At 38.0% G+C, this 24,376-nt stretch overlaps 1 protein-coding gene across 1 annotated transcript in view; it reads left to right on the top strand.

Moving 5' to 3' along the window:
- The first annotated feature begins 393 nt into the window (after window positions 1-393).
- si:dkey-16j16.4 (uncharacterized) overlaps window positions 394-24,376 on the top strand; it is a 28,051-nt gene continuing 4,068 nt past the window's right edge. The window contains exons 1-4 of the mRNA XM_060879190.1: window positions 394-1,135; window positions 16,443-16,524; window positions 17,885-18,327; window positions 20,031-20,084. Of these exons, the coding sequence (XP_060735173.1) occupies window positions 1,067-1,135; window positions 16,443-16,524; window positions 17,885-18,327; window positions 20,031-20,084 (648 nt within the window). The 5' untranslated portion in view covers window positions 394-1,066. The remainder of the gene's footprint in view (window positions 1,136-16,442; window positions 16,525-17,884; window positions 18,328-20,030; window positions 20,085-24,376) is intronic.

Below are 24,376 nucleotides of genomic sequence, written 5' to 3'. Positions count from 1 at the left end.
GGAGCTTGACCCTTAGCTCCAGTGAAGGGAAACACACACACTGGCACCAGATCACATATGGATGTGATGTTCAGGTGTAAACAAACCTTAGGTCATATATTGTAAGTACACCAAGAAACAAATCAGCACCAGACTCATTAAACACGCCACAAACATTTCACTATATATTTATATATATTGTATTTCAGAGTGCACTTTTCCTTTAAGAAGCCTCTCCATTACATTATAACGTTGCGGTTGGGAGTTTCTCACGAGCCCTTTAAGAAAAACAACACGGTGACGTCACAGAGCCAGGAACCAATAGCGATTCAGGAACGGGTGAGCTGGAGAAAAGTAGCGTGTGTGTGTGTGTGTGTGTGTGTGTGTAGTTCTCCCGTAAGCGCCTCTGCGCGCGCGCGTGTGTGTGCATGGATGTATGCATGTGCGTGTGTGTGATAGCGAGAGCTAGAGCGCGCGCGCGTGCGTGAGTGAGTGAGTGAGAGTGTGTGTGTATACAGTATATGTGTGTGCGTGTGTGTGTGCGCGCGCGTGTCACTTGAGGGAGTGATGTATGGAGTGCGTGTGAAATAAATAGAGCAAAAATGATCACAACTTTTTTCGGAAGTACTTTTGTTTTCAGGGCAAATTTGAGCTTCGGATAGGTTGTTGCAAGGATCTTCAAGCAAACAAACACACACACACACACACACACACACACACACACACACACTGAGTCCGGCTTGTCACACAAGATCTCCTGCAAAAGTTTCCCACCGGATCTGGGGGTTGAAGATGTCCTACTAAAAGGAGTTTCCAGCTCATTTCTTTGTGCTGCTGCTGAAGGCCATAAACAGGAAGAACAATCCGGGTTGTTGTGATCCATCTATTCTCAGCTTTCTCTTTGGGTTTCCTTTTAATATCTCTGTTACAAACCTACAGATTAAACCCTGGAGCACTGATGATCTGAGTTCATAGATGATCTATGAGCTAAATGTCTACTCCATACGCCAAGCATGGGAGTGTTGAGGGAGAAGTTTGAATAGGAGCTTAAAAACAAAACATAAAGAAAGAAATCAGGATCATCAGCATGCTGAAGACTTTAACCAAAAAGCTTAGAAGACATTCTCTCAATGAAATCCACCCTTTTCAGCTTAAGGTAAGTAAAGAAATACAGATTGTTTTGAGCAATTAGGATGCTTTGGCCTGACAAACAATTTGAACTTTCTGCAGGCTTTAACTGTATTTAAACAACATAAACATAATCCATCCTTTTCATTATTAGACATATTACTATAAAAAAGTGTGCAATACTTTTTCAGTTACTTACTGAAACCATACACTTTCAAACAACCAAACTGCTTTTCCTTGCTTCTGTAGTGGTGCCATCAAGGCTGCACGTTTTTTATGTATACTTTTAAAAATATAAGCATTAAGGCCACATTAAAGATTTACTTTAAAAGGTAAAGCACATACACCTTCCCACGTTAAAGAAACAACCCCTGAGACCGGTCTAAATGGGTACCTTTATTTTTGTTAAAACCAAAACAACTTTTTATCGAAATTGTCATTCAATTTGACATTATTTCTATGCGTAATCATTTGAATAGTTTGATAGTGATTCTGTCACTGTAAGGAAATCACACACCCCACATTTAACACAATGGGATATCAGTTAGTAACTACAGCACAAACATTTAGGATTTTTTTCTGTTTTATAATAATAATAATAATAATAATAATAATAATAATAATAATAATAATAATGCTTTACACAGTGCAAGTGCTACTTAAGTATTAAGCTTGATTTGGCACATTACACAATTGGTCTAGCTCCTAAAATAACAGGTATCTGGAGACCCCTTCGAATATACCAGTAACCATGTATAAATGCACAAGCCTACACACACAGCATTATTTCAAACAGTAACTATTTATATCAAGCTATTCTAAATCCATCACTGTATTTGTGTAAAGAGCAAGCTCTGAGTGGGTAGTACTGTACTTTCTGAGAGGTTATATTTTATTTCATCTTGCCCCCTTCTTGCTCTGTTTCTGTGAGCTAATTCTGACATCGGGATAGGGATGGAAATCTTTATGTCGACCCGCTTTCGGCGTGAACACTGGTGACTGGTGCACAAGGGAAACAGACCTTGTTATGTTTGATGCTTTTAAAGAAAATGGCTGGCCTGGGGTTGGTACATTCTGCCTTTTCCAAAATGAAAGCCATGGCTCAGTTTTACCAAAAAAAAAAGCCTTTATTTATTTATTTTTTTAATTTTACTCTTATCCATTTGCTCCACCCTTGAGTAAATAAATGACCTTCCAGGTAGATGTGGTTTGTGTCTGCTCTGGTGTTGCTGGAAAGTGAAACACATGCACTTCATGGCCGATTAGCTATGCGTGCCATCATGATGGAAAGTGGTAGGATGCAGCTGCTCAGGGCCTCTTCGGCCCATTGTAGGATGTGTTTGCACTCTTCGTGCCATCATGAGGGTGAGAAACATTGGCTAGCATGCTTGAGCCTGCTTTGCCCTAAACGTCAATAGCTGCGTCATGTTTGAGGGTCATAGCTGTGACTATTAATGTTCTGCTTTTCTGCACAGATGCACAGGATTCGTATACTTTATTGATCAAGAACCTAGATAACTATTTTTTGGACATAAACTCCAAGTAAATAGAACCATATAAAAAAACAATAATGAATACATGCAATTTTGCTCACGGTCATTAAAATTTAATGATGACTGATTGCGATATGTGTGTGTGTTGGTGTGGTGTTGTTGTTGTTAGAACAGGTTCTGGTTTAGACTTTTAAGGGTGTGCCATGTGTACTAGATAGGTCTAGAAAATCTTTGAATTTTCCAGAGCGTGCCTGAGCACACCCAGACTAACTCAGAAAGGGCTTGGTGATAATGTGATGATTATAAAATCATGAAAAATACTTTTACAAGCTTTATGATCACACTATTATCAGTCTGTACTGTATGATATTTATTATATTGTTCTTGGAGCTCAGTGTCACCATATGTAATAAGCTCTGCATTTACAACATTTAGTCAGACTCCCTTATACAGAGCATCTTACATTTTATTAATTTTTTTAAGGAACTGAGCAATTGAGGGTTAAGGGCCTTGCTCAGGGGCCCAGCAGTGGCAGCTTGGTGGTCCTGGGATTTGAACTCACAACTAGACTTCCATATCCATTGTTCATCAAACAGACTGTTGTGCATCATCTAACACTTATGGTTTATTCCATAAATACTTTGAAGTTGAAGAGTTAGAGCTGTGTATTTTCTTTTTTCTGGAGTGTTATTGGGGTATAAATTATTGTACTGAAAATTGTACAAACACAGCCAAAACACGCTTGTTAAGTGTGCTCTCTCTCTCTCGCTCTCTCTCTCTCTCTCTCACACACACACACACACACACAGTGTGCATGGTAAACTGCATACTTTAATTGTAAATAGAAGATTATTCCACTTCTCTCTCTCACACACACACACACACACACACACACACACACACACACACACAGAGCATGGTAAACTGCATGCTTTAATTGTAAATAGAAGATTATTCCACTTCTCTCACACACACACACACACACACACACAGTGCATGGTAAACTGCATACTTTAATTGTAAATAGATTATTCCACTTTATTACACAGCACTTACTCTAATTAATTCTTCCTCCACTAAATTCTAAGACAGGGACTTAATATGGTGAAGGACATTTTTGAAAAGAGTCTCCAGTGTCAATGGTCTGTAAATCACTTAAAAAGACAGTTAAAAAAAGTTCCTTTAATTTTTCACAGGAAAGCCTTCAGGGTGGAGTGCTTTGTGGTTTCGCAGTAATGTGACGACAACCTGCCTCTATTTTCTCCCCCTCATTTACATCTAGTTTGTGAAAAGGCTTCCATAAGAACATTAGTTAACAATCTGGCCTAGTTTGTAATCTAGACTAGACTATCGGTATATTATTATTCAGTTATAGAGGTTTAATAATTATTGTTGAACTTATGAGATTATTTGCCTTCAAAGTAGATTCAGAGACAAAATAAATATATGATGTTCTGGTTTTTAGCTTTTTTTTTGTAGCCACAGTTACACAAAACGTCACATTAATGTCTGGTGAATGTCTCATAAATAGCTAAGACGAGTATCTTTAGTCATATTGCTATGCTGGAGTGTTGGATATTTGAAACATTTGATTGAACATGTCAAAGTTAATTAACACAAGTTTAACTAACACAATCACATAGTGATCAAACAAGTATATGTAGATCAAATAATAACATATAAAAAGTTTTAAGCCTGGTTTAGGTTTCACACTGATTTGGAAATGCCAACAGTATTAGCTCTTGCTTTGGAAATGTCTCTGTTTATATGTTGGAAATGCTGATTATTTGGGAGGGTGATAAACCAAAAACCAGTGAACGCTTGCCCTCTTTCAAGGTTGACCCCTTGGCTTACACTAATGAATACAATTATGTTAATTGGAGTCCAGGGTCATGCCAAGCATAGCTTTGGTGTTGTTAGTGGAGAGCTGACGAAGGCCACACGTCTCTGTGTGTATCGGATATGGCCCAGTGGACATGAATGAATTCCCTACCAAAGACTAGCTCTGTAATCATAATTTGGCATTATCACACACATAACACATGCACTGCTGTGATCTTACATGCCAACGTTTACCCGTGGCACCAAATCGGAAAATGTAGCGAGCTTGAGCGTGGGAAATTAATTTAAAACATGTTTAAACATAGATATGATTTCTCATAGTCATACTTTCATTTAATTTGCATTCTCTTTCTTGCTCTTGCGTTTTCTTTGCAAAGCAGACATGCTCGGATCCATGTTTATCATTTGCCTTCCTGTGTTTGTTTGGGTCAGTGCACTCTAGTCATTACCGAGAAAGCCCACAATGGATTTGGGACTTGCTTACTAGCGAGAATATAAAGTCCAGATTTCCAAATTTCTTCCAGGCTTGACCTGACAAACATTAAACCTTCCCATGGACAGAATTCTAGAATAGTCACATTTGAAGCATTTGCTCTCTGTGATGTTTAAACGAAGGCCATTAAACTATAATATGAACGTTAGGGACAATTTCAAGCTGGTGGGTGATATTTTCGACGTTGCTGGGAAACTGGTTAAAGTGTCATGAAGCTTGTGAATAACTGGCAGGGCTTCCCACTTAAAATGAGTGTGTTCATTGTGCTGAGAATCACAGGCCTGAATCCTACTGGCACGCAACATGCAATTTATGAAATGTTTGCTTTTACGCAGGCCAGGAGGAAAAGGATGGGACTTTCTAGCCAGTGATCATTACCATGCTGGTTAAGGAATGCTGGTTCGGAAAGTGAATCAAAGTCATATCCAGTCACAGGGGGAAAATGTTATTAGTAATGATCGAGAAGGAAATGTTGAGCTTATCTTGTGCTTAAGATAAATCTGGAGATTAACCCTGTATTAATGCTAATTTAATAACTCAGACGAATCTCTTGGTTATGCAGTTGGACACTTTTGACCCCGTTAAAGAAGATATTTTTTAAATGATTATTTATTTATTTATCTATCTGGTGTCTCCACATAAGGATAAGTTCCCTTTTGATTTTCGCTCCTCTCATAATGTCTCAGGTAGTTTTTCTTTGGCCTCATTGTCTCAAGCTTGCTCATTAAAATTTTATAATTTATAGTCTGTATTTTTTTTATTCCTGTATAGCTGCTTTGTGACAATATCCAGTGTTAAAATGGCTATATAAGGAAAATCAAATCAAATTGGATATTAATGATGAAAATGAAATGTAGACATGTTGCTTTGAATAACCAAACTCTTGTTGGTTACAATACAGTGTGAAACTGTAAATGCTGTAAATAGCTTGCTGGAAAGTGGAAAACAACCACCTTCCTTTTTTTTTTTTTTGCAGGTTCACGCTTCCTTAATGAAAACAGGTTCATTGTTTTATTCCAGTATTTACAATAAGGAATAAAACTCATGATGTTATTGGAACCAATGACGAGGTGGTATGATGTCACAATGTTACCGCCCTGAAGTTGATTTTTCATATATACAGTATATGATATTCATAACGTGTTTAATTTCCTTATACACCAAAGCAGTATGTCACCACAATTCTTTTGTTTATTGTATACATCATGCCATAGTCTTTATCTGTTTATAGTTGCATTTAATTATTGTGGAATGTCTGTGAAACAAGTTGGTTCATGTTATCGCTTATGTTATAGCAGATATAATCAGCAGTTCCAACACCGGGCTCTTTTTTTTCCCCCTTTCTCTCAAAGGTAAACCAAAAGCATCTTTAGGTTTTCCCATTTTGGAAAACTTCAAGGAACAGCATGACATCAGAGACTCCTTTGTTAAATGTAAAATAAAGGTCTCCTTACACACATCCTAAATAGCCTTTGAATATATAGAGCTATACAAGTACCTGGGAATTGGATGGTTGTTTTAGTACAAATATGTAATTTAAATCAACCAATCAGAAAATATCAAGAATTCAGCAGTTTTGGGTAAAAGATTGAGCTGTGGCAGATTGTGAATATATGAACAGCTGACTTTATTGGTGCAGAGGAAGCCTTGTTTTTGTGATTTTAGCGATAAACATCTTGACTTGTGGGCTGGTCATTTTAGTTTACACAAGACACTGGACAAGAGCTGCTGTATTCCATTTCTTGAACTCCTGATTATGAAGCATTGTCCTCCAAGTATGATTTGAATGTATGCTATAAGAATGCTGTAAAAATAGGTAATGGCATTTATTTTACATTTACAGCATTTGGCACACACCCTTATCCATCCAGTTGAGCACTTGCTCAGGGACCCAGCAGTAGCAGCTTGGTGGGCCTGGGATTTGAACTCGCAAGCGGTAGTCCAACTACATAGCCATTAGGCTACCATATCCCCATTTTACCATTTACTTCACATCTACTGCCAGCAAACGTCCACAATTCTGGTTCCTTGTTTCTCTGAAAGCGATCTTAACATCATAAAAATCATGAAAATCTTTGAACCTGAAAATCTGAAAGTAGTTCCATTACAGATCTTTGTAATTATTGCTTATATAAGTATGCTGCTGAATTCTCTAATCTGATTGGTCATAATTGGCTAATTCAATTCATAAGGTTTATTCCAAGGGGCTTGTACAGCAGACATCTAGCCTGGACACAATAAAAAAACGTTGTGATTAGACATTCATTTAAGATTAATGGAAGGAGTCTCCAGTGTCAGCAGCTGAATTTAAAACATCAGGAAAACTGCAGGTGTAGGCATTTGCATTTTAATTTTTTAACTTTATTCATTCCTGTTGCCATGATCACACCAATCATCAAGTCCTACAGACACACACTTACACACAGTTGCCTTAATGGCAGAATTGCTTTTGATTCCAGAATGTTCAGAGCATTCATGTCTCTGACACAATTGTAGGTATATAATTCTCTCTCTTGATTGCAAAATCTTTTACAATATAATGTGCTGAAGTCATGTGTGTGTGTGTGTGTGTGTGTGTGTGTGTGTGTGTTATTTTTCTTCAATATGACTGTGAACTGCCAAGCAGGAACTGACCCTTGACCACTGTCACATCAGTTACTCCTACTGTCCGCTGTTATCCTTTTTACATGCATGTACATCCACACGTCTAACTCTGTCCTGTTTAACCCATGACCATTTTTATTACATGAGACGAATCACTTTAAAAATCCAAACGCTGTCTGTGTATTTGGCCCTCATCTTTCTCCAAACATAGCTAGGCAATAGAGTACACACAATACTGCACAGCTACACACATGAGGAGTGAGTTCTTTATTCCAGTACACAAAGTAACTGGGTAAAATCCTTTATTAACATATCCTTCATTATGGGGGCACGGTGGCTTAGTGGTTAGCACGTTTGCCTCACACCTTCAGGGTTGGGGGTTTGATTCCCGCCTCTGCCTTGTGCCTTGTGTGTGGAGTTTGCATGTTCTCCCCGTGCCTCGGGGGTTTCCTCCGCGTACTCCGGTTTCCTCCCCCGGTCCAAAGACATGCATGGTAGGTTGATTGGCATCTCTGGAAAAATTGTCCATAGTGTGTGAGTGTGAGTGAATGAGAGTGTGTATGTGCCCTGCGATGGGTTGGCACTCCGTCCAGGGTGTATCCTGCCTTGATGCCCGATGACGCCTAAGATGGGCACAGGCTGCCCGTGACCCGAGATAGTTCGGATAAGCGGTAGAAAATGAATGAATGAATGAATGAATGAATCCTTCATTATCACTTTATAAGTCAATAAGCTACAGGAAACTTGATTTGATTATAGAGTTGATTATACCTCTTGTTCTGAGGCAGTTTTGTCACATTTAGGGCCTTGGTTTTTCAATCACTTCATGGTAGCTAGCTAGCGCTAGCTTTCTTATGTGTGCCTTTGAAGTTTCCTCTCGCTCTCTCAGTCTGTAGATTACAAAACAGACAAATGTGTTAAAATGGCAGAACTTTATAGTATTAGTAGAAGTAGTTTATCTTATAACATAAATGCAGATGATTATAAACATCCAAATCAAATCACACTGAAAAAATACCTTCAAGATTTAGTATTCAAAAGCATGCTAACATGATACTTTCATGTAAACAGTGAAAATTCCTGAAGAAAATTAACTGTAGTTATGAAGAATGAATCCAAAATGGCTTCCGGTTTACTCTGTATCCTCAATACACTGGCTACCCAAGTGGAAATTGTACATCCTTCCTCAAAATACTTAAGATGGATACGCTAAAATAATCAGACTGTCTGAACATAGACAATTAAACTCAAACTCTGAGGAGGAGGTAAACAGAGGAGAACACAAAACAATGTAATTATCCTAAATATGGATAACACAAATGAAAACCTCTTGTTATTTCCTACCAGTAAGAAAAAACAGAGAGCATGGAGAGCACAGATGAAAATGAAAGCTTGATCCGAGCTATCCGATACCCATCCCAGATATCTTCACTTCAATTTCACGTCTCTATTGCTTGATACCAGTCTACTTACCCTACATAAATTTCCTTCTTGGATCTCATTCTTTTGCACATTAGAGTGTGATATGTGAATGTGCTTTTACTGTAAATGTGTTATTTTAGACTTGGCAGGCTGCATACTGTAGTTCCTTGCGAAAACTTGTATTCCTGTCTTTTGCTTTCTTTATTTTTTTTCACAATTCCATTCTTTTACTGTTAGCAAACATCTCAAAACCAACCAACCATCAAAGCAGAGAAATATATACCACAGCGATGTTGAAATCTCAAATGGGATTAACACGGAAGGTGTTGATTAATTTTCTTTAGCAGCCGCTCTGACGGTAGTTTATATTATTGCAGTCTTTATATTATTGTGATCTGTGTGGCCAAAAGTTTGTGGACACCCCACCAGAGCATCCATATGTATGTACTTTGTATGCTGTAATATTACAATTATGCTTCACTTGACATGTTCCATCATGACAATGCTTCTGTGCACAAAGTAAGCTCCATGAGGATTGCCAAGGTAGACCTCAACCCCACTGAACATTTTTGAGATCCCAGACTTTCTCACCAGACATCAGTGCCTAATCCTATTAATGCTCTTGTAGCTGGTCATTCATAACCACACTCCAAAATCTAGTTTAAAGCCTTCTTAGAATAGTAGAGAGTATTATAAGAGCAAAAGAAGCAATAAATCTGCAGTAGGGTGTTAAAAAGCACATATGGTGTGTCAGATGTCCACAAACCTTTGGCCATTTAGTGTGTCATGTCTATAGTACAGCTTACATTTATATAGGAAACAGGGAACATAAATAGAATATGATGAAGTTTCATGTGAAGTGATGTTTATTTTGCATTTTGGAAAGAGTCTTCTGTTTCTGACATGGGAAAGTTTTCCAGACAGACGTTGCTGCTTGTTGGTAACATGTCAAGCTGTATTTTTTTTTCTCTGTCATATTAACTTTAAGAGATGCTCATGAAGGGATGACTGTTTATTGGGAAAGACTTATTTCAGAGATGCTTCACAGCGTTAAACATAACTATTAACAGATCAAAAATCACGACATCTAATTATATAATAAATTATTAATCAAATTTGGATTACATAACAGCACATCCATTTACAATTTGTTTCTCTTTGTTACGGTGCGTTTATTTGCAACAAATGTTTACAACAATTACAACAGTGAAATTATCCCCTTTGTTTCTGTCTGCCACATAGCCGTTTGGAACAGTAAAAAGCGTTTTCAGTTGAACTCTTAGGACAGCTGTGGAAAAGGAAATTGGAAAAATCCAGTCCAGTATGAGCTTAAACAAGTTAAGGATTACCATGTGAGACACTCTGAGAGTTTGAGAACAGCCTCTTCTATGGCTTTCTGAATTTCTACAGCACATGTCAAGCTTAGCACAGGGTTCGAGCTGTGCAGAAGGAAGCAGAAAAAAAAATAAATTTCACTTATTACTCCCTCCACCTCGTTCCTGGATATTTATGAAGACAAAATAAGTGTCTGTAGGAGTTGTGTTTTTCCCTAGTGTGTCACTGGCGTGATGCACTACATTGTGTATCAGCAGATGTTTTCCCAGATATTGAACTTACATGCTTGCATAGCAGTGCATCACATGATGCACATGAAGCATTATGCTAGCTAATCTCTCTGTGCTTGTCAACAGTAACATGATTGCCATCACAGCAAATCAGCCCTCAGTGCAGTGAGCCAGTTCCCAGGCACGTACACACACCGTGACCTTGTGCAGAGTTCTTCTTACTGTGGGAAACCTTACACCCCCCACCACCCCACCCCGACAACCTCTCGTATGCTCTGCCAGTGCCGCAGCACTCTTTTTCCACAGTCTGGAGATGAAATATAGACAGTGCAGATGTGGAGAGATTGGAAGAGCTCTTCTTAAAGTTAGCGGCTTTGATGCACCATTGAGTAAATGTGTATAAAATGGATGTTAGTATTAATGTGAAGGTGAGCTAAGCACTGTGTTTAAGAATAATAGAAAAAATGGGGAAAGGGTAATTACATAAGTTGTTAATTTTAAGGAACTAAGGATATGGAGCAACCTAAAAGATTAATAAAGGTTAAAGCTCTGATAAAGTTTTATATATATATATATATATATATATATATATATATATATATATATATATATATATATATATATATATATATATATATTATATTAATTTTTTTTGCATTTTGCCACATTGTACACATTGTTTTTTTCATGCATCACTTAGTTTAATAAAGAGGAACTGAAGAAGAAAGAGGACACACCTTTGTTCTCATGGTAATTTTCTGTTTAATCAGTCCATCCAGGATTTTCTAGCAGAACCTAGCAGACACTGTGACATTCACAGGAACCTGCGATATGTTTTAAAATTACTGCAGAATTTCCAGATTTGGGCCAAATGAGTAATTTGCTAGCCACCATTCTCATTCAGCCTGAGTACTCTCAGATGTGTTTCAAACATGAGAAAAGCTATCACAGAAAGTAATTACATGTGTCTTTACAGGTAGGAGTTTCGGTTTAGGTTACTTTTAAGAAGAATCTTGTGCTTGAAATTTTGGCAGCTCAAGTAATTTTCTGAAAAAAAAAATAAATCTCCGCAAGTGGAATAAACAAATTTAAAAATCAAGCATTTTATCTGCAACGATCAGAAAAATCTCAGCGTAATCATGAACGGACTGATTTACCTGTAATGTATTTGAAGTGATTTTTATAAGGTTATCTATGGGTATCTCAGTATATATACAACTATAGCACATGAACTCAACGTTAAACACATTTACGGCAAGGAATTTTGTTCGACTGGAATTTTACAGATTGATTAAACAGCAAACTTTGCATATAAATCTAAAAAGAAATGATGTTTTACAACTGCTATAGTACTCACAAGTCATTTATTCAATACAGACCAACATGTTTATTACTTCTGCATTTTTGTGGGTTTTGGTTTACTAGGAAATGTAGTGACAGCTCAAGTAAATTCAGGTCAAAGTCTCTGTTACTGCTCACTTTTATAATATTTAATATACTACAGGCTATACATAGGGAATAAATACAGTTTAACAGGCTATACTGTATGTGAGGAATAAATGCAGTTATATGAAAATATTCAAGTAAGGGTGTTATTACAGTCCAATGTGAAGCGAAGTTACTGTTACCACCTGAAATCTTTTAAGTACATTAAGTCTTTTATGCCTATTGTATCATAAGTCATATACCACATACCCAAAGTCTCCATACATAGCGGACTATGTAATGTATGACAGCCCAGTGTTGGATGTGCTGTCCAAGTCTTTTTAAAATTGTTAATAAGTTTGGCAACAGTGTCATGTGAATGTGTGATCATGCCATGTTTCCTGTTACAGTCCATAACAATCGTGCAACAGCTTCCTGATCCAGCCCTGAGAGTAATTTCAGTACATTATTTGGTCAGAGGCTTTCTTAATACTTTATCATCTGGTATAATTTTACATATAACTAAGTAAGAAAGATGGGGGGCACTGTGGCTTAGTGGTTAGCACGTTCGCCTCACACCTCCAGGGTTGGGGGTTCGATTCCCGCCTCCGCCTTGTGTGTGTGGAGTTTGCATGTTCTCCCCGTAACTCGGGGGTTTCCTCCGGGTACTCCGGTTTACTCCCCCGGTCCAAAGACATGCATGGTAGGTTGATTGGCATCTCTGGAAAATTGTCCGTAGTGTGTGAGTGAATGAGAGTGTGTGGGCCCTGCGATGGGTTGGCACTCCGTCCAGGGTGTATCCTGCCTTGATGCCCAATGACGCCTGACATAGGCACAGGCTACCCGTGACCCAAGGTAGTTCGGATAAGTGGTAGAAAATGAATGAATGAATGAATGAATGAAAAAAGTATGAAAGATGTTGGAAGACAATCAACAAGACACTATGAACAAGTATTCATTTCTCCAATGTGGAGATTTTTGGATTATGCATTTATGTGAAATGTTGTGGAACGTCACCTGTCACCTGTTCCCTAACCTGATATTTTTCTCTCTTGAAGTTAATATGAAAAAAGGCTACTTTCCATGTTCCAGAGAAACTACAAATCCTTATCCTTTATCCTGATAGTTACAGCTTAACTGCTGACTGTTACAAAGTGCTAACACTGGAGACTCCTTCCAAAAATACTCCATAAACAAGTAATTGGAAGTGGTTGCTCAGTGATTAAGGCGTTTGTGAAGGTTGTGATTTTGAGGCCCAGGTCCACCAAGCTGCCACTGCTGGGACCCTGAGCAATACACTTTAACCCGCAACTGCTCAGTTGTATAAAATAAGATAAATTTAAGTTATTCAGGATAAGGCGTCTACCAAATTTTGTAAATGTAATTAAAAACATCACCATATATAGATAGAATTTTATCATGCAAGTCACTGTGGTAGTAATTTATTACAAATTGCACATTCCATGCAAACCATTAAGTCTACAGTATTGTCAAAGCTGCTGATATAGCAAAAGAATCAACATCATCTGACCAATCAGAATGGAGAATTCAACAGTGCAATGTTATACCGTAAATTAGTGAATGACTGAGTGTTTTGATAAAACAAGAGATTCGTCATATAGAATGTGATTTCTAGGAAGCGACATGAAATACTGTACAATATGGCAAGTAGTGAAGGTTCATTTAATTTTTTTTCAAGTCTAATCTTTTAACCGAATGCTAATAAACCAACTCTAACAGCTCAGACGTGAATTTATAACTGGTTATAACCGAAGCAGCTTTTGAGTCATTTTCTGATGAACTTAGGATGGAAAGTTGCAGTTTACAAGCTCAACATAGTCATGGCTTGTTTTCTCCCATCTGGGGATTGTTTCCTGGGAAACCGGCCTCATGAGCTGGAGAGAATTTGCTTGTCAGTGGGTTGTGAATGTGTCTGACGTAGTGTTTAAGTCTTTACCTGAATGATGGGCTGCGTTGCTGTACAGCTGAATGACACCTAGCCGAATATAGGTGAAATATATTTGGATAAGTTTTTTCTGTAGCATGAATGGTGGGAGTTTTTTCTCATTGTTTTTTATTTGATAAACCACTTGGAGGTTCAAGACTTTAACTTGTAATATTGCCCCATTTTTAGTGTGATTGTAGTGTTTTTAGTGCAATCAAACCTCAAATCTCTCAGTTCTTTCTCGCACTTGTTTCTCATCATTTCATGGAAACTTGGAAACTCACTCTTGCAACACTTAAATCTCCGTCACCCTTTTTCATGGCTTCGTGCTTGGATCGGCTTTTACCTCACTTGGCAGTTGCTTTTGAGAAAAATGTCTGTCAAATATTTGAATGTAATCTTTGTTCTTTGTTAAGAGCTTGCTCAACATCTTTACATAGTATTTCATTACAATTCTTTTCCTTCTTTCAGGTCTTGTACAGCTGCAGTGATTTAGGTAGAAAGTAGAAATGGGAATATTGTGGAAGAGTGTATTAGCTTTCAGATAGTGAGTGGCTTAAATAAACATCAACTTAGCTTCTTCGTGCTGTTGGATTTGTTCACACAGTATTACAAAAATACTTGTGCATCATTGTGTAAGTAAGGAAAGTAACATGATGGAGCTCTGGAATAATCAAGGGCAATAAACAGTCATTTCCTCATCAGCGTTCCTTCCTTCCTCCTCTCTCTCTCTCTCTCTCTTCCATCTCAAGACAAAAAGCTTCAGCTTGTCATGTTACAAAGAAACCCAATATGCGAAGCACTGACACTGGAGACTCCTTCCATGAATCTTTTTGACAAGAATTGACAAGAAGTGTCAATTGATGTCAGTTAAAAGGAAAGTTTCTGTATCATTGCACATTGTTCCTTGTTTATTAATAGTCCTCTATTAGCTGGAACATTTGCTGTACAAGTCCCTGTGAATGAGTTGTTACTATAGAAACAGTAACGTATTAGAACAAGCACATTAACACCGTCAGACCAATCAGATTAGAGAATTCAAGAGCGTTGTGGTAAGCTGTTATTGTCTACCCAGTGTACATAACGAGTAATTTCAATGGAAGAGTGGTAAGTGGAAAAGGCTTAAGACCGTTCCTCTGTCAGAGCTGACTCTCTTTAGGCCCCTAGACTTCGCTTGTTTCCTTACAATCCTTCTTCAAGCACAAGAAAGACCCATTCTTGCACAAAGACCCCAAGTTTCCCTGCATTTTGCTCTCCCTCTCTGCTTCGTCTTTCTGAGTCTCTTTCTTTCCGACATTTTCACCTCTTGTATGCTCAGCAAGAGGCTGAAGAGAGAGGTGTGTGTGTGTGTGTGTGTGTGTGTACTCTTGCTTGAGAGCAGATGGCAGCTGGTTGGCTTGGATGAGGCAAGGTAATTACTCTGCACTGGGTTACTTAACTCTTTAGGAGCCGTCTGTTGTTTTTCTTGCCCCCCTAATCTCTCACTCTCTCTCTCTCTCTTTCACTCTCTCTGAGGGGGTTTTACTCTTAAAGAAGCAGATTTGGCAGAGGAAAGGAACCTATCTTGCAGCACATGTTTTTACAGCAGTTTAACTGGGTGGGACTCTCCATCATTGCAAGAGTTCCTCATTTTGAATTTGTTGTTTGTGTTTTTGTTCTGGGGCTGACATTTAGTTGGCAAATTTATGCAGCATATTATTTATTTATTTGTTTGTTTATTTAATTATTTTAAATAATTTTACTCCCTTCTTTTTGTGACCCCTATTTTTTGGTGTGACCTTTTTGTGGCCCTTTTTGTACCCCCCCACTTTATTATTATTATTTATTGATGTTTCAGTTTTTCTTAGTTTGCCTTTGGCCTTTGATGTATACCTATGTACTGTGATATTATAATCCCACTATCTTCCTTGCTTTAGTGGATAATAAAAAGCATATACAGGCACTGTTTTTCTTTACTCTATTACAAATGTGTTCTTTAAAGATTTAATCCCACTATATGGTGTCTCCTGGGAGTGTTTTTCTTCTTGCTACTGTTGACTCTGGCTTGCTCATGGTATCTAAATCTACAGCTGGATTTTAGTAAAGTGTCTAATGCCAAAAGTGATTTTCAAATAAAATGAAATTGAATTAGTCAACGTGAGCACATCACATTATTTTCAAGATTCTAAGGACTGCTGTCTGTGATACTGGTTAATGTGTGTCAAGCATGGAAATGAGGTATAAATACAACACCAAAGGCCAATTAGTTTTTAATTTTAATTTTTATAATTTTTAATTAATTAATTTCTTTATTTTTTTATTTTTAAAATTTTTTTATTAAAAACTTTTTTATTAAAAAATCTGGATAATTTCCCTGAAGTCATTTCTGATGTCATGAATGGCTGTGATATGTTTTCATGCAACAGAGTAGAGAAACAGATGTAAGGCTTTAAGAGGCATGGCACTTTACCCACAAGCTCTTTTTGTGTTAGGATTGCATTGTCATAACTTGCATAACTTGCATATTGGACGAGTCATGAGGTCTGTGTGTTGCTTTCCAAACACAGATTTCCTACCATGGCAGTGAGGACGGTGGAGAGAGCGAAGATTCTGAAGGAGAGAACCAAGAGTTGGCACAGATCGACCGAGGTGTGTGTGTGTGTATGAGTGTGTTTGTGTGTGTGTGTTTGTGTATGCAAATGTCTGAATTTTTATCATTTTTTCTTTCTCAAACACACTCATACTTTCTTTCTTTTTTCTTTGGGTACCACATCTAAACACATACTAGAGTGTGTGGCATACAGACTTATTAAGGATCATTTTCACTTTGACCTCAGCTGAATTTGGTCCAGATGCAGTGTTTTCAACATTACGGCATTATTCACTGGTACAGATGTAGATGTAATGTACACAGCAGTACACTACATGCAAGACAAAAGTACATGTAAAGTGAAAACAACACACTTAAAAGTACATCCCCATAATAGCACGTGCCATTCATGTCATGCTAACCCTCACTGGCTAGTTTTATTGGAACACCTGTATCCCTGCTCATTCATGCAATTATCCAATAAGCCAATCATGGCACAGCATTGCAATGCATAATTTCATGCAAATGCATGTCATGAGCTTCAGTTACTCTTAACATCAAACCTCAGAAATGGGAAAATGTCATCTCTTTGTGACTTTGACCCTGGTATGTTTGTTGGTGCCATAGAAGGTGGTTTAAGTATCTGGAACTGGAGACCTGGGATTTTTACGCACATCAAACTGTATATTTTACAAATTATGGGGCAAAACACAACTATTACAGGCAGTTATATGGCTGAAACACATCATTGGTGAGAGAGGCATCAAAGACTAATTGCTAGACTGGTTTTAAACTGACAGGAAGTTTACAGTAACTCAACTAACCACTCTTTACTTCCACAGTGAGCAAAAATGTAACTTTGAATGAAAAACCTGGCTGGTTAATTGCATGAATTACTGTAGCAAGTATTTTGAAGAACGTGGCTAAAGTGTTTATCTTTTTATGTAAAGCCAGGCCTAACTGTTATTTGTTACTTGTATTTATGTGTTAGGTAAGCAGCAGGGGAAGAAGCTAACGCTAATGTTATACATTTATCTATTTTTTTCCAAGTTTTTATTTCCAGTTAATTCCAGATCTCTGGTGTCGATAAAATTCATTAAAACGACTAGAATCCAAAGCAGCGTTGGATGTTTTGTGTTGGGTTCATGTATGTGTTCAGCCAGAATGATTAAACATCTGTTTCTGTACAAATTCTAAAACGGTTCAACTTTTCAAAACTTTTCAACTTTTCAACTTTTGAAAAACTTTTCAAAAGAGTTATATTATGACCCCGATTGATTAGAAAATTTATGCATAATTGAAAGCATGTGAAAACTTTGAATGGCATCATAAGGGTCATCAAGGTATGTGTTGTGAAACAGTTTGGTGCTGAGAATAAAAATCAAAATCGGATTAACCGATGCTTGTTTTGTCTTCCAGAACGCCGCAGGAACTGTGTTTTAACCCCTCTGGCAACCAGTCAGCAGCCTAATCAGGGCTTACTTTCTCCCAGCCGTGTTTGCCGTGTGCGGTTGCTACTAGAGCCTTCCATGGAGCGCCATAGTTCTGAAGAGGAGCTTGAGCGTATAGCAGGCATCGCAAGCTCCGCCGGTGCCGATGCAGGATGCAGGTGGCACAGACACGGTGAGCTCAGCAGCACCTCCAGTGACGAGGAGGTGAAGGACCTGTGTGAGCCAGGTGCTTCCCCTAGCCCTGTGCTGTTCAGCTCATCTCCACCTCGAGGGCTCAAACCCACACACACCTCTACACGAATACACAACAGACCCATAATCCTCAGCCACTTCGAACAGCCCACCGTGCCATACTGGAGACATCGGAGAGAACCCGGGCGTCCGAGTCTGGACCTGGAGAAGATGCAGCAGGTCTGACAGCACTTTTTATAGTTTACAGATTAACTTTGTCATTTCTGTGCATTGTTTATGCTGGAATTTCATTACAAACACTATATAATGTAGATATAGATTTTTCTTGTAACATGGAGGGATTCATAGTAAATGAGTTACACAGTCATTCATTTTTAAATGTGCAACAACTTAATAACATGAAGGGTTCTTGTTCTTGTTTTTGAATGTATGCATATATCATAGTTTCCACTGCTGCTGCTTATTACACATTGTGATGTTTCAGAGTACAGCTCTTTGTGATTTGAAAAGGCTCTCTCTCTATCTCACTCACACACACACACACACACCCCGACATTCTCACATGAGGCCCTTGTGCCAGCCACCTCTAGAGAGAGGAACGGATGACAGATGTCACTTCACCCCTCCTTGTTCTGTTTCTGTCCCCTTGAAGCCAAGCTTGTGTATATATGTTTGTGTGTTGGAAGAGTAAAAAAGGACAGAGAAAAAGAAGAGGCAGACATGTTTAATATTATTTGGACAGACTGTCAGAGTTTTCCTAAGATGAAGAACAGGCTGTATGGGAGAATACAGTTGAGGGTTTTGAAGGAGGGAGGAATAGAGAGTGGTATCATACCGAGGGCCTCCATATGTCCCAAGGTTTCTGTGGTGAGGGCAGATTATAAGAGACAGCGGGGGCTTTGAGTGTGAGTTCATGAACGCCTGCTCAAGTGGAATAGGCGGTGTTGGATAGCTGCTGCTGAAGTAGCTGCCAAAAACTTCTCATTTTTTAACCCTTTGAAATTGCTTTCACATATTGTTTTCTTTCACCCATGCCAACTTTATTCATTCTGTATCCTTAGAGCATGGCATGAGTCATGATTTAACTGCCGGAAATTTATAAATTTATATTAGTGCTGAGCTTTGTATTTTACTGCTGGAACAGCTGTTCTGTGTTAGGATATTATTCCACATTGGGTCAGTCCAATTTCTCTATATTACAATAATCCATACAGACCAATCCTACAGACATACGCAGCTGCTCATGTGCAGCACACATGGCCGAGGTGTGTGTTTGGGCTTCAGAAATGGTTTAGATGACAGATGATGAAACCAGATTCGATGGTTAAGGGAGCTTTTCACATTTATTATTGGGTAAAGCTAATCTTTTATCCAGATTGCCTTTCAGTTGAGACCCGGTCTAAGAAGAAAAGTTGAGCAGTTGATGTTTAAGGGCCTTGCTTATGGGACTCAGATCCTTATTCATTTACAAGCATTTACTGTTAATATGATGATAAAAGCTATCACAGAATCCATGACGTCTCAGAAAAGTGTGACAGATTTTATGCTTTTGTCATATCGGCCAAACTCAAACATGTTTTTAGCGACAATTGCATAATGTAAAGCGTAATTTCATTGTTAGATTGCTCATGTATAAGTGGTATTCTGTACATACACTCAGCATACACAGCATAGACACAGTAGACACTATACTATTTCGTGCATTGATTATGGAGTCATGAATTTTGACATTTCTTTTGAGACTTTTCATGGTAACCTTCTCTACCCAAACAGCAGATTAGCAACAATGCTAATGTTTAAGATAAGTACTGCTGAGGGCCATGACTGGTGTGATGCAGGAGAATATAGGACAGTCTACATGGGAATGTTGTAAGCCTGGATCTTATCAGTGTCAATATTTCTGCCTTGGTTTTGTGTTTCAGAAAATGCTCTTGAAAAAGAATTGTGGTGGGAAAACAAGGACAATCAAGATCCGGGTAAGTGTGCAATCTGAATACAAAATGAATAGAAGAGTCTGTGTGAACTAGCTTAAAGGGTAGTAATGATATTAAAGTGGGTATGGTTTAGTTGTATAATAATATACTGTAACATGACCATGTTTTGAAAGTGCTGTTTTGGAAAATGGTTTCTGAAATATGCAGTTTTATAGTGTTAGATTAACATTCCTGCTAGCATTAGCAGTGAAGGATATGAACATATAAAAGATGGTTAAAAAATCCCCTCAGAAATCTGATCAGTTTAGCTCATGTTAGCTGACTGGATCTTCACAGAAATCCTGTCAGCATAGTTGCTGGATTGTGTTAATTGTGTTAAACATTTATGAACTTAAAAATCTCTACAGAAATATTAAGTTATTACATATGAGCTAGCATTAGCAATGAAATTTATGATCATTGATTTCTAATTCTGCATTCGTCCTGTTAGCTACCAGTTCCTTTCCTGTTTATAGAGTGACATAAAATCAACATGGCACACTGAACAGTGTAAAATCCCTCTTCTCTGCTATTAGCTTATAGCAGTATTGGCTTTAAATCAATTAATCTAGAGACACAGTATGTGGTTAAAAATATAACACTGCTATTTGCTAATGGCTGCTGGCTAGCCTGTTGCTCAGCTACTCGCTGTTGTCCACTACAAGAACGTTTGAAATTCATAGCATATCTTGTGTCTCAGGCTTTTACCGTAATATTGTTGTTAATATAGCTTTTTATTAGCTTCATGTACACTGACAGAGCAAAACAAAAACATGCTTTTGAGGAAACATCCATGTTTTTCCCCCACATCACATGTCAAATGTGCTGAGGTGGAAAATAAAACTATTTTTTTTTTTTCTACAAATTACAAGAAAAACTTAACAAACACAACATGACTTAAAAATCTAAGCATGAACACTGTCAACTTATATTAACTAGCCGATTAGAATTTGCAGGGAAACTTATAAATACGATTTAAAAATATCCTCAGAAATCTCATCATAAATACTTATCTTAATGAGCCGGATATTGTTAGAAGTGATGATCAGATATCCTGTCAGGTCAACTATAGCTAGCTGGATAGCAGAAGCAGTGAAAGTTATGAACATTTAAAAGTATAACCTAAAATTTTCTCAGAAATCTTTAAAAACTAACTTATGGTAGCTATCTACCTAGAACTTACAATGATAACATAAATGTATAAATATGACAGAGAGTCAGTGCCTTGCATATAATATTTACCCCATCACTTTTTCCAATTATTACAACCTAGAATTGAGACTTAATTACCATTTGATTTCAACAATATGTCCAAAATTTTAAAGTGCAGACTGTTTTTGGTTTTTGTAATTTTGACACAAAGGTTAATTAAACACATAAAGCATAAGTATTCACCCTACTGGGACAATAAATAGTAAAATCAACTTTGGGTGCATTTATAGCTACATGTTAAATGGGATAATTTTTTGTCGATTTTGCATATCTAGATCCTGATATTTTCATTCGTTCTTCTTCTGAAACATCATAGAGACTGTAACTTGAGCTCAGTATTGAACCAGGAAGCCTCGAGCAGTGAGGTGGCAAGTTCCAAGTTGGAACACTACAAAATGTTGAAAAGTTTGAGGGGGTGAAAGCTTATGCAAGGCATTATGTTGGAATGTTAGTGATTCTATATTTATATTTATACATTTAAAAAACTTTCATATGTAGCTTTAGTGACACCACCCACTCTGACCCACTCTGAGTCATTTCTATATATGGACTCTGTAACACACCCACATTTCATTTTCTGCAATCCAATCTGCACGTAGACCTTATTCCTTACTTAGAAAAAAAACCATCATGATCAATATAATTCATGTCCAGGACGTGTGTTTGAATTTTTGTTTTTTTCAGTGTGTGTGTAACTCACAGCCATTTGTTTCTGCTAATTAGCTTAATACATAATTGTTGCTTAATAGCTTTTCTCCTCAGCGCATTCAAGAATCTGCAATCTGTCTACAAGGGATTGAATGTCCCTTTTATTTGATTAAGGTAAAGAGGAGAAAGGGAGTGAGGCATGTCGAAAGCCCTGGTGTGTGCGTATGTGTAGGGATGAAGTCATTTTCCTTTTATAGAGCACCTTCTGTTGCAGGATCTCCATGATCTGGAGAGAATCATAGAGAATGGGATAGACACGCCCCCCCCCCCCCTTTTTTTTTTTACTGTCTTGCCTTCTTGTTTTCAGCCAATGCTCTTTTTATATCTTGTCCTTTACCCTTCTCTGCAGTATAGATTGCACTAGTATCTGTATCTTTCATTCCCAGTCTCCTGCTCATTATTGTACCTATTTATTTCTTACTTGTCACATATTCAGGCCTCTTCCCTCTTATTTCTTCTGTCGGGCAAATGGATCCTGTTTACGATAGATTCACCTGGTCTTCTTTTTTCAGGCTGTGGTGAAGGTGAAAGTTGATAGAGGAGGGTGTAGTGGTTACCAGGGGTCCCATTAGACGCAATTGTCATTATCATGGGGGCTGAGTTAGTGCCTCTGGAGTTGTAAAATGGAGATCTAGGGAACACGAGGGAGACAAGGAAAGGAAAGAAGAAAAGAAAAGGGTCATCTTGTGGCTGAAACTGGAGCCCATAAACACTCTCTGTCAAGGATGATACTCAGCTTGAGCAGATGTGAAGGGTAGTGGGGGTTAGCATTTTCCCATACTATGTTCTAGTTATAGAATAGGATGTTACTTAAAGAACATAGGTAGAAGGAAGCATAATGCAGAAAGCTAAATCTGGCAGTAGGTTTCTCTGTATTTACAGCTGTGCATGATCAAATCAGATCCAGTAGTATAAGCAAACACAGATTGAATGCATTCTGTTATAAGGTACATTTGCTTCCTCAAAAAAGGCTTTCAGTTGGTCCCTCATAGGTTTTATTATTAAGAGCAAAACTAGTCCCACAGGCACGAAATGTGGTTATTTGAAAGGAAAAGAGTTTGGTTGTGTTCTGTATGAGTTCACAGCACTTCTCTCTGCTAGTGGTTTTGGCTGATGCCATACTGAGACACTCACATGCAAAACATGTTAACTTTTACTTTCATTCCTTTTCACTGGAACTTGATCTGCCCACACCTCTTCTCTTAAGCCCTGTAATGTGTCTCTAAGACTCTCGAAGGCTGTTTCAGACACGACATAAGGATTTGACCTTGCGTAGGTGTGTATATGTCATATGGACTCTAATTTGTGTTCTCTCTGTTGCCACAAAGCTGAAAGCACACATCTGAATTTGATGTCTTTGTCTGCTATAGTTTACGATTTATCTTTACTCGACCTTAGAGAGCCAAACCTGTTGACAAAGACATGATGTGGTGTGGAAGAACAATCTGGAACGCTGACCTCATGGCCAGGCCTCCATCAACCCAAACTCCTTCCATCAGATCTATGACCACAGATACTCACATCCCATTCCAGACTTGGTTCACTTTACTGTAGAGTAAATTTACCTCCACTTTGCCTCACTAGATTTTAGAGAGTGGTTGTTGAGATTTGCCCATTTAGCCACAAGAGTGAGCTAATTACGGAAAGGGGGGGGCATAGAAGTCTTTATTATATCCACATATACTTTACAGTGGAATTCCTTTCTTCACATATCCCAACTGATTCTTCTATGCTTAAAATACTCCCCCCCCCCAAAAAAAAAACAACAATAAAACAACAACAACAAAAAAACAAACAAACAAACAAATAAAATCAATCAAACAAACATTTTATAAATCATTAATCTGAATTTTGGTGCAGTTTTGTCTGGTGGAGGTCCGTTTATATTCCTGGTGAAAATTTTCTGCCTAGTGGTCAGAGAATATTATCCATAGGGGATTGTTCCTGATTTCAGAGAAGGAGCAAACATAACCCATGATCTCCTACACCAAAAATGGCTGGAGAAAGTATTGTATCAGGGCCAAATCACACAAACCCTTTCCTCTAAGGGAGAGAAATAGTTCAGAGTTGCTAATACCAGAAACAGGTTTTTGGCCATGGAAAGGAAAAGCAGGAGTTTTATAGTGGGCTCCACTTTGCTGGCCAAAAGTACATTTCACATGAATTAACTGAGAGTTTGTTTGCCTTTTCTGTTTAAAAAGGGGTACAGATTTAATTTGACCTTATTTGTCTACTTTGTCTTAGTAGTGGCGATTTGTATTGGCATGAAATCTGTAATCCCTACTCAAATACACACAATTCCCTATTGGTTCTTAGATATCCTGGCTGGAAAGGATTGGAGAATATTGGAGTTGTTGAATATTTAGTCTAACAAA

The sequence above is a fragment of the Tachysurus vachellii genome, chromosome 10 (assembly GCF_030014155.1).
Source record: "Tachysurus vachellii isolate PV-2020 chromosome 10, HZAU_Pvac_v1, whole genome shotgun sequence".
Lineage (NCBI taxonomy): Eukaryota > Metazoa > Chordata > Actinopteri > Siluriformes > Bagridae > Tachysurus > Tachysurus vachellii.
The sequence above is the reverse complement of the archived record's forward strand: the minus strand, read 5'-3'. Positions and strand labels throughout refer to the sequence as shown.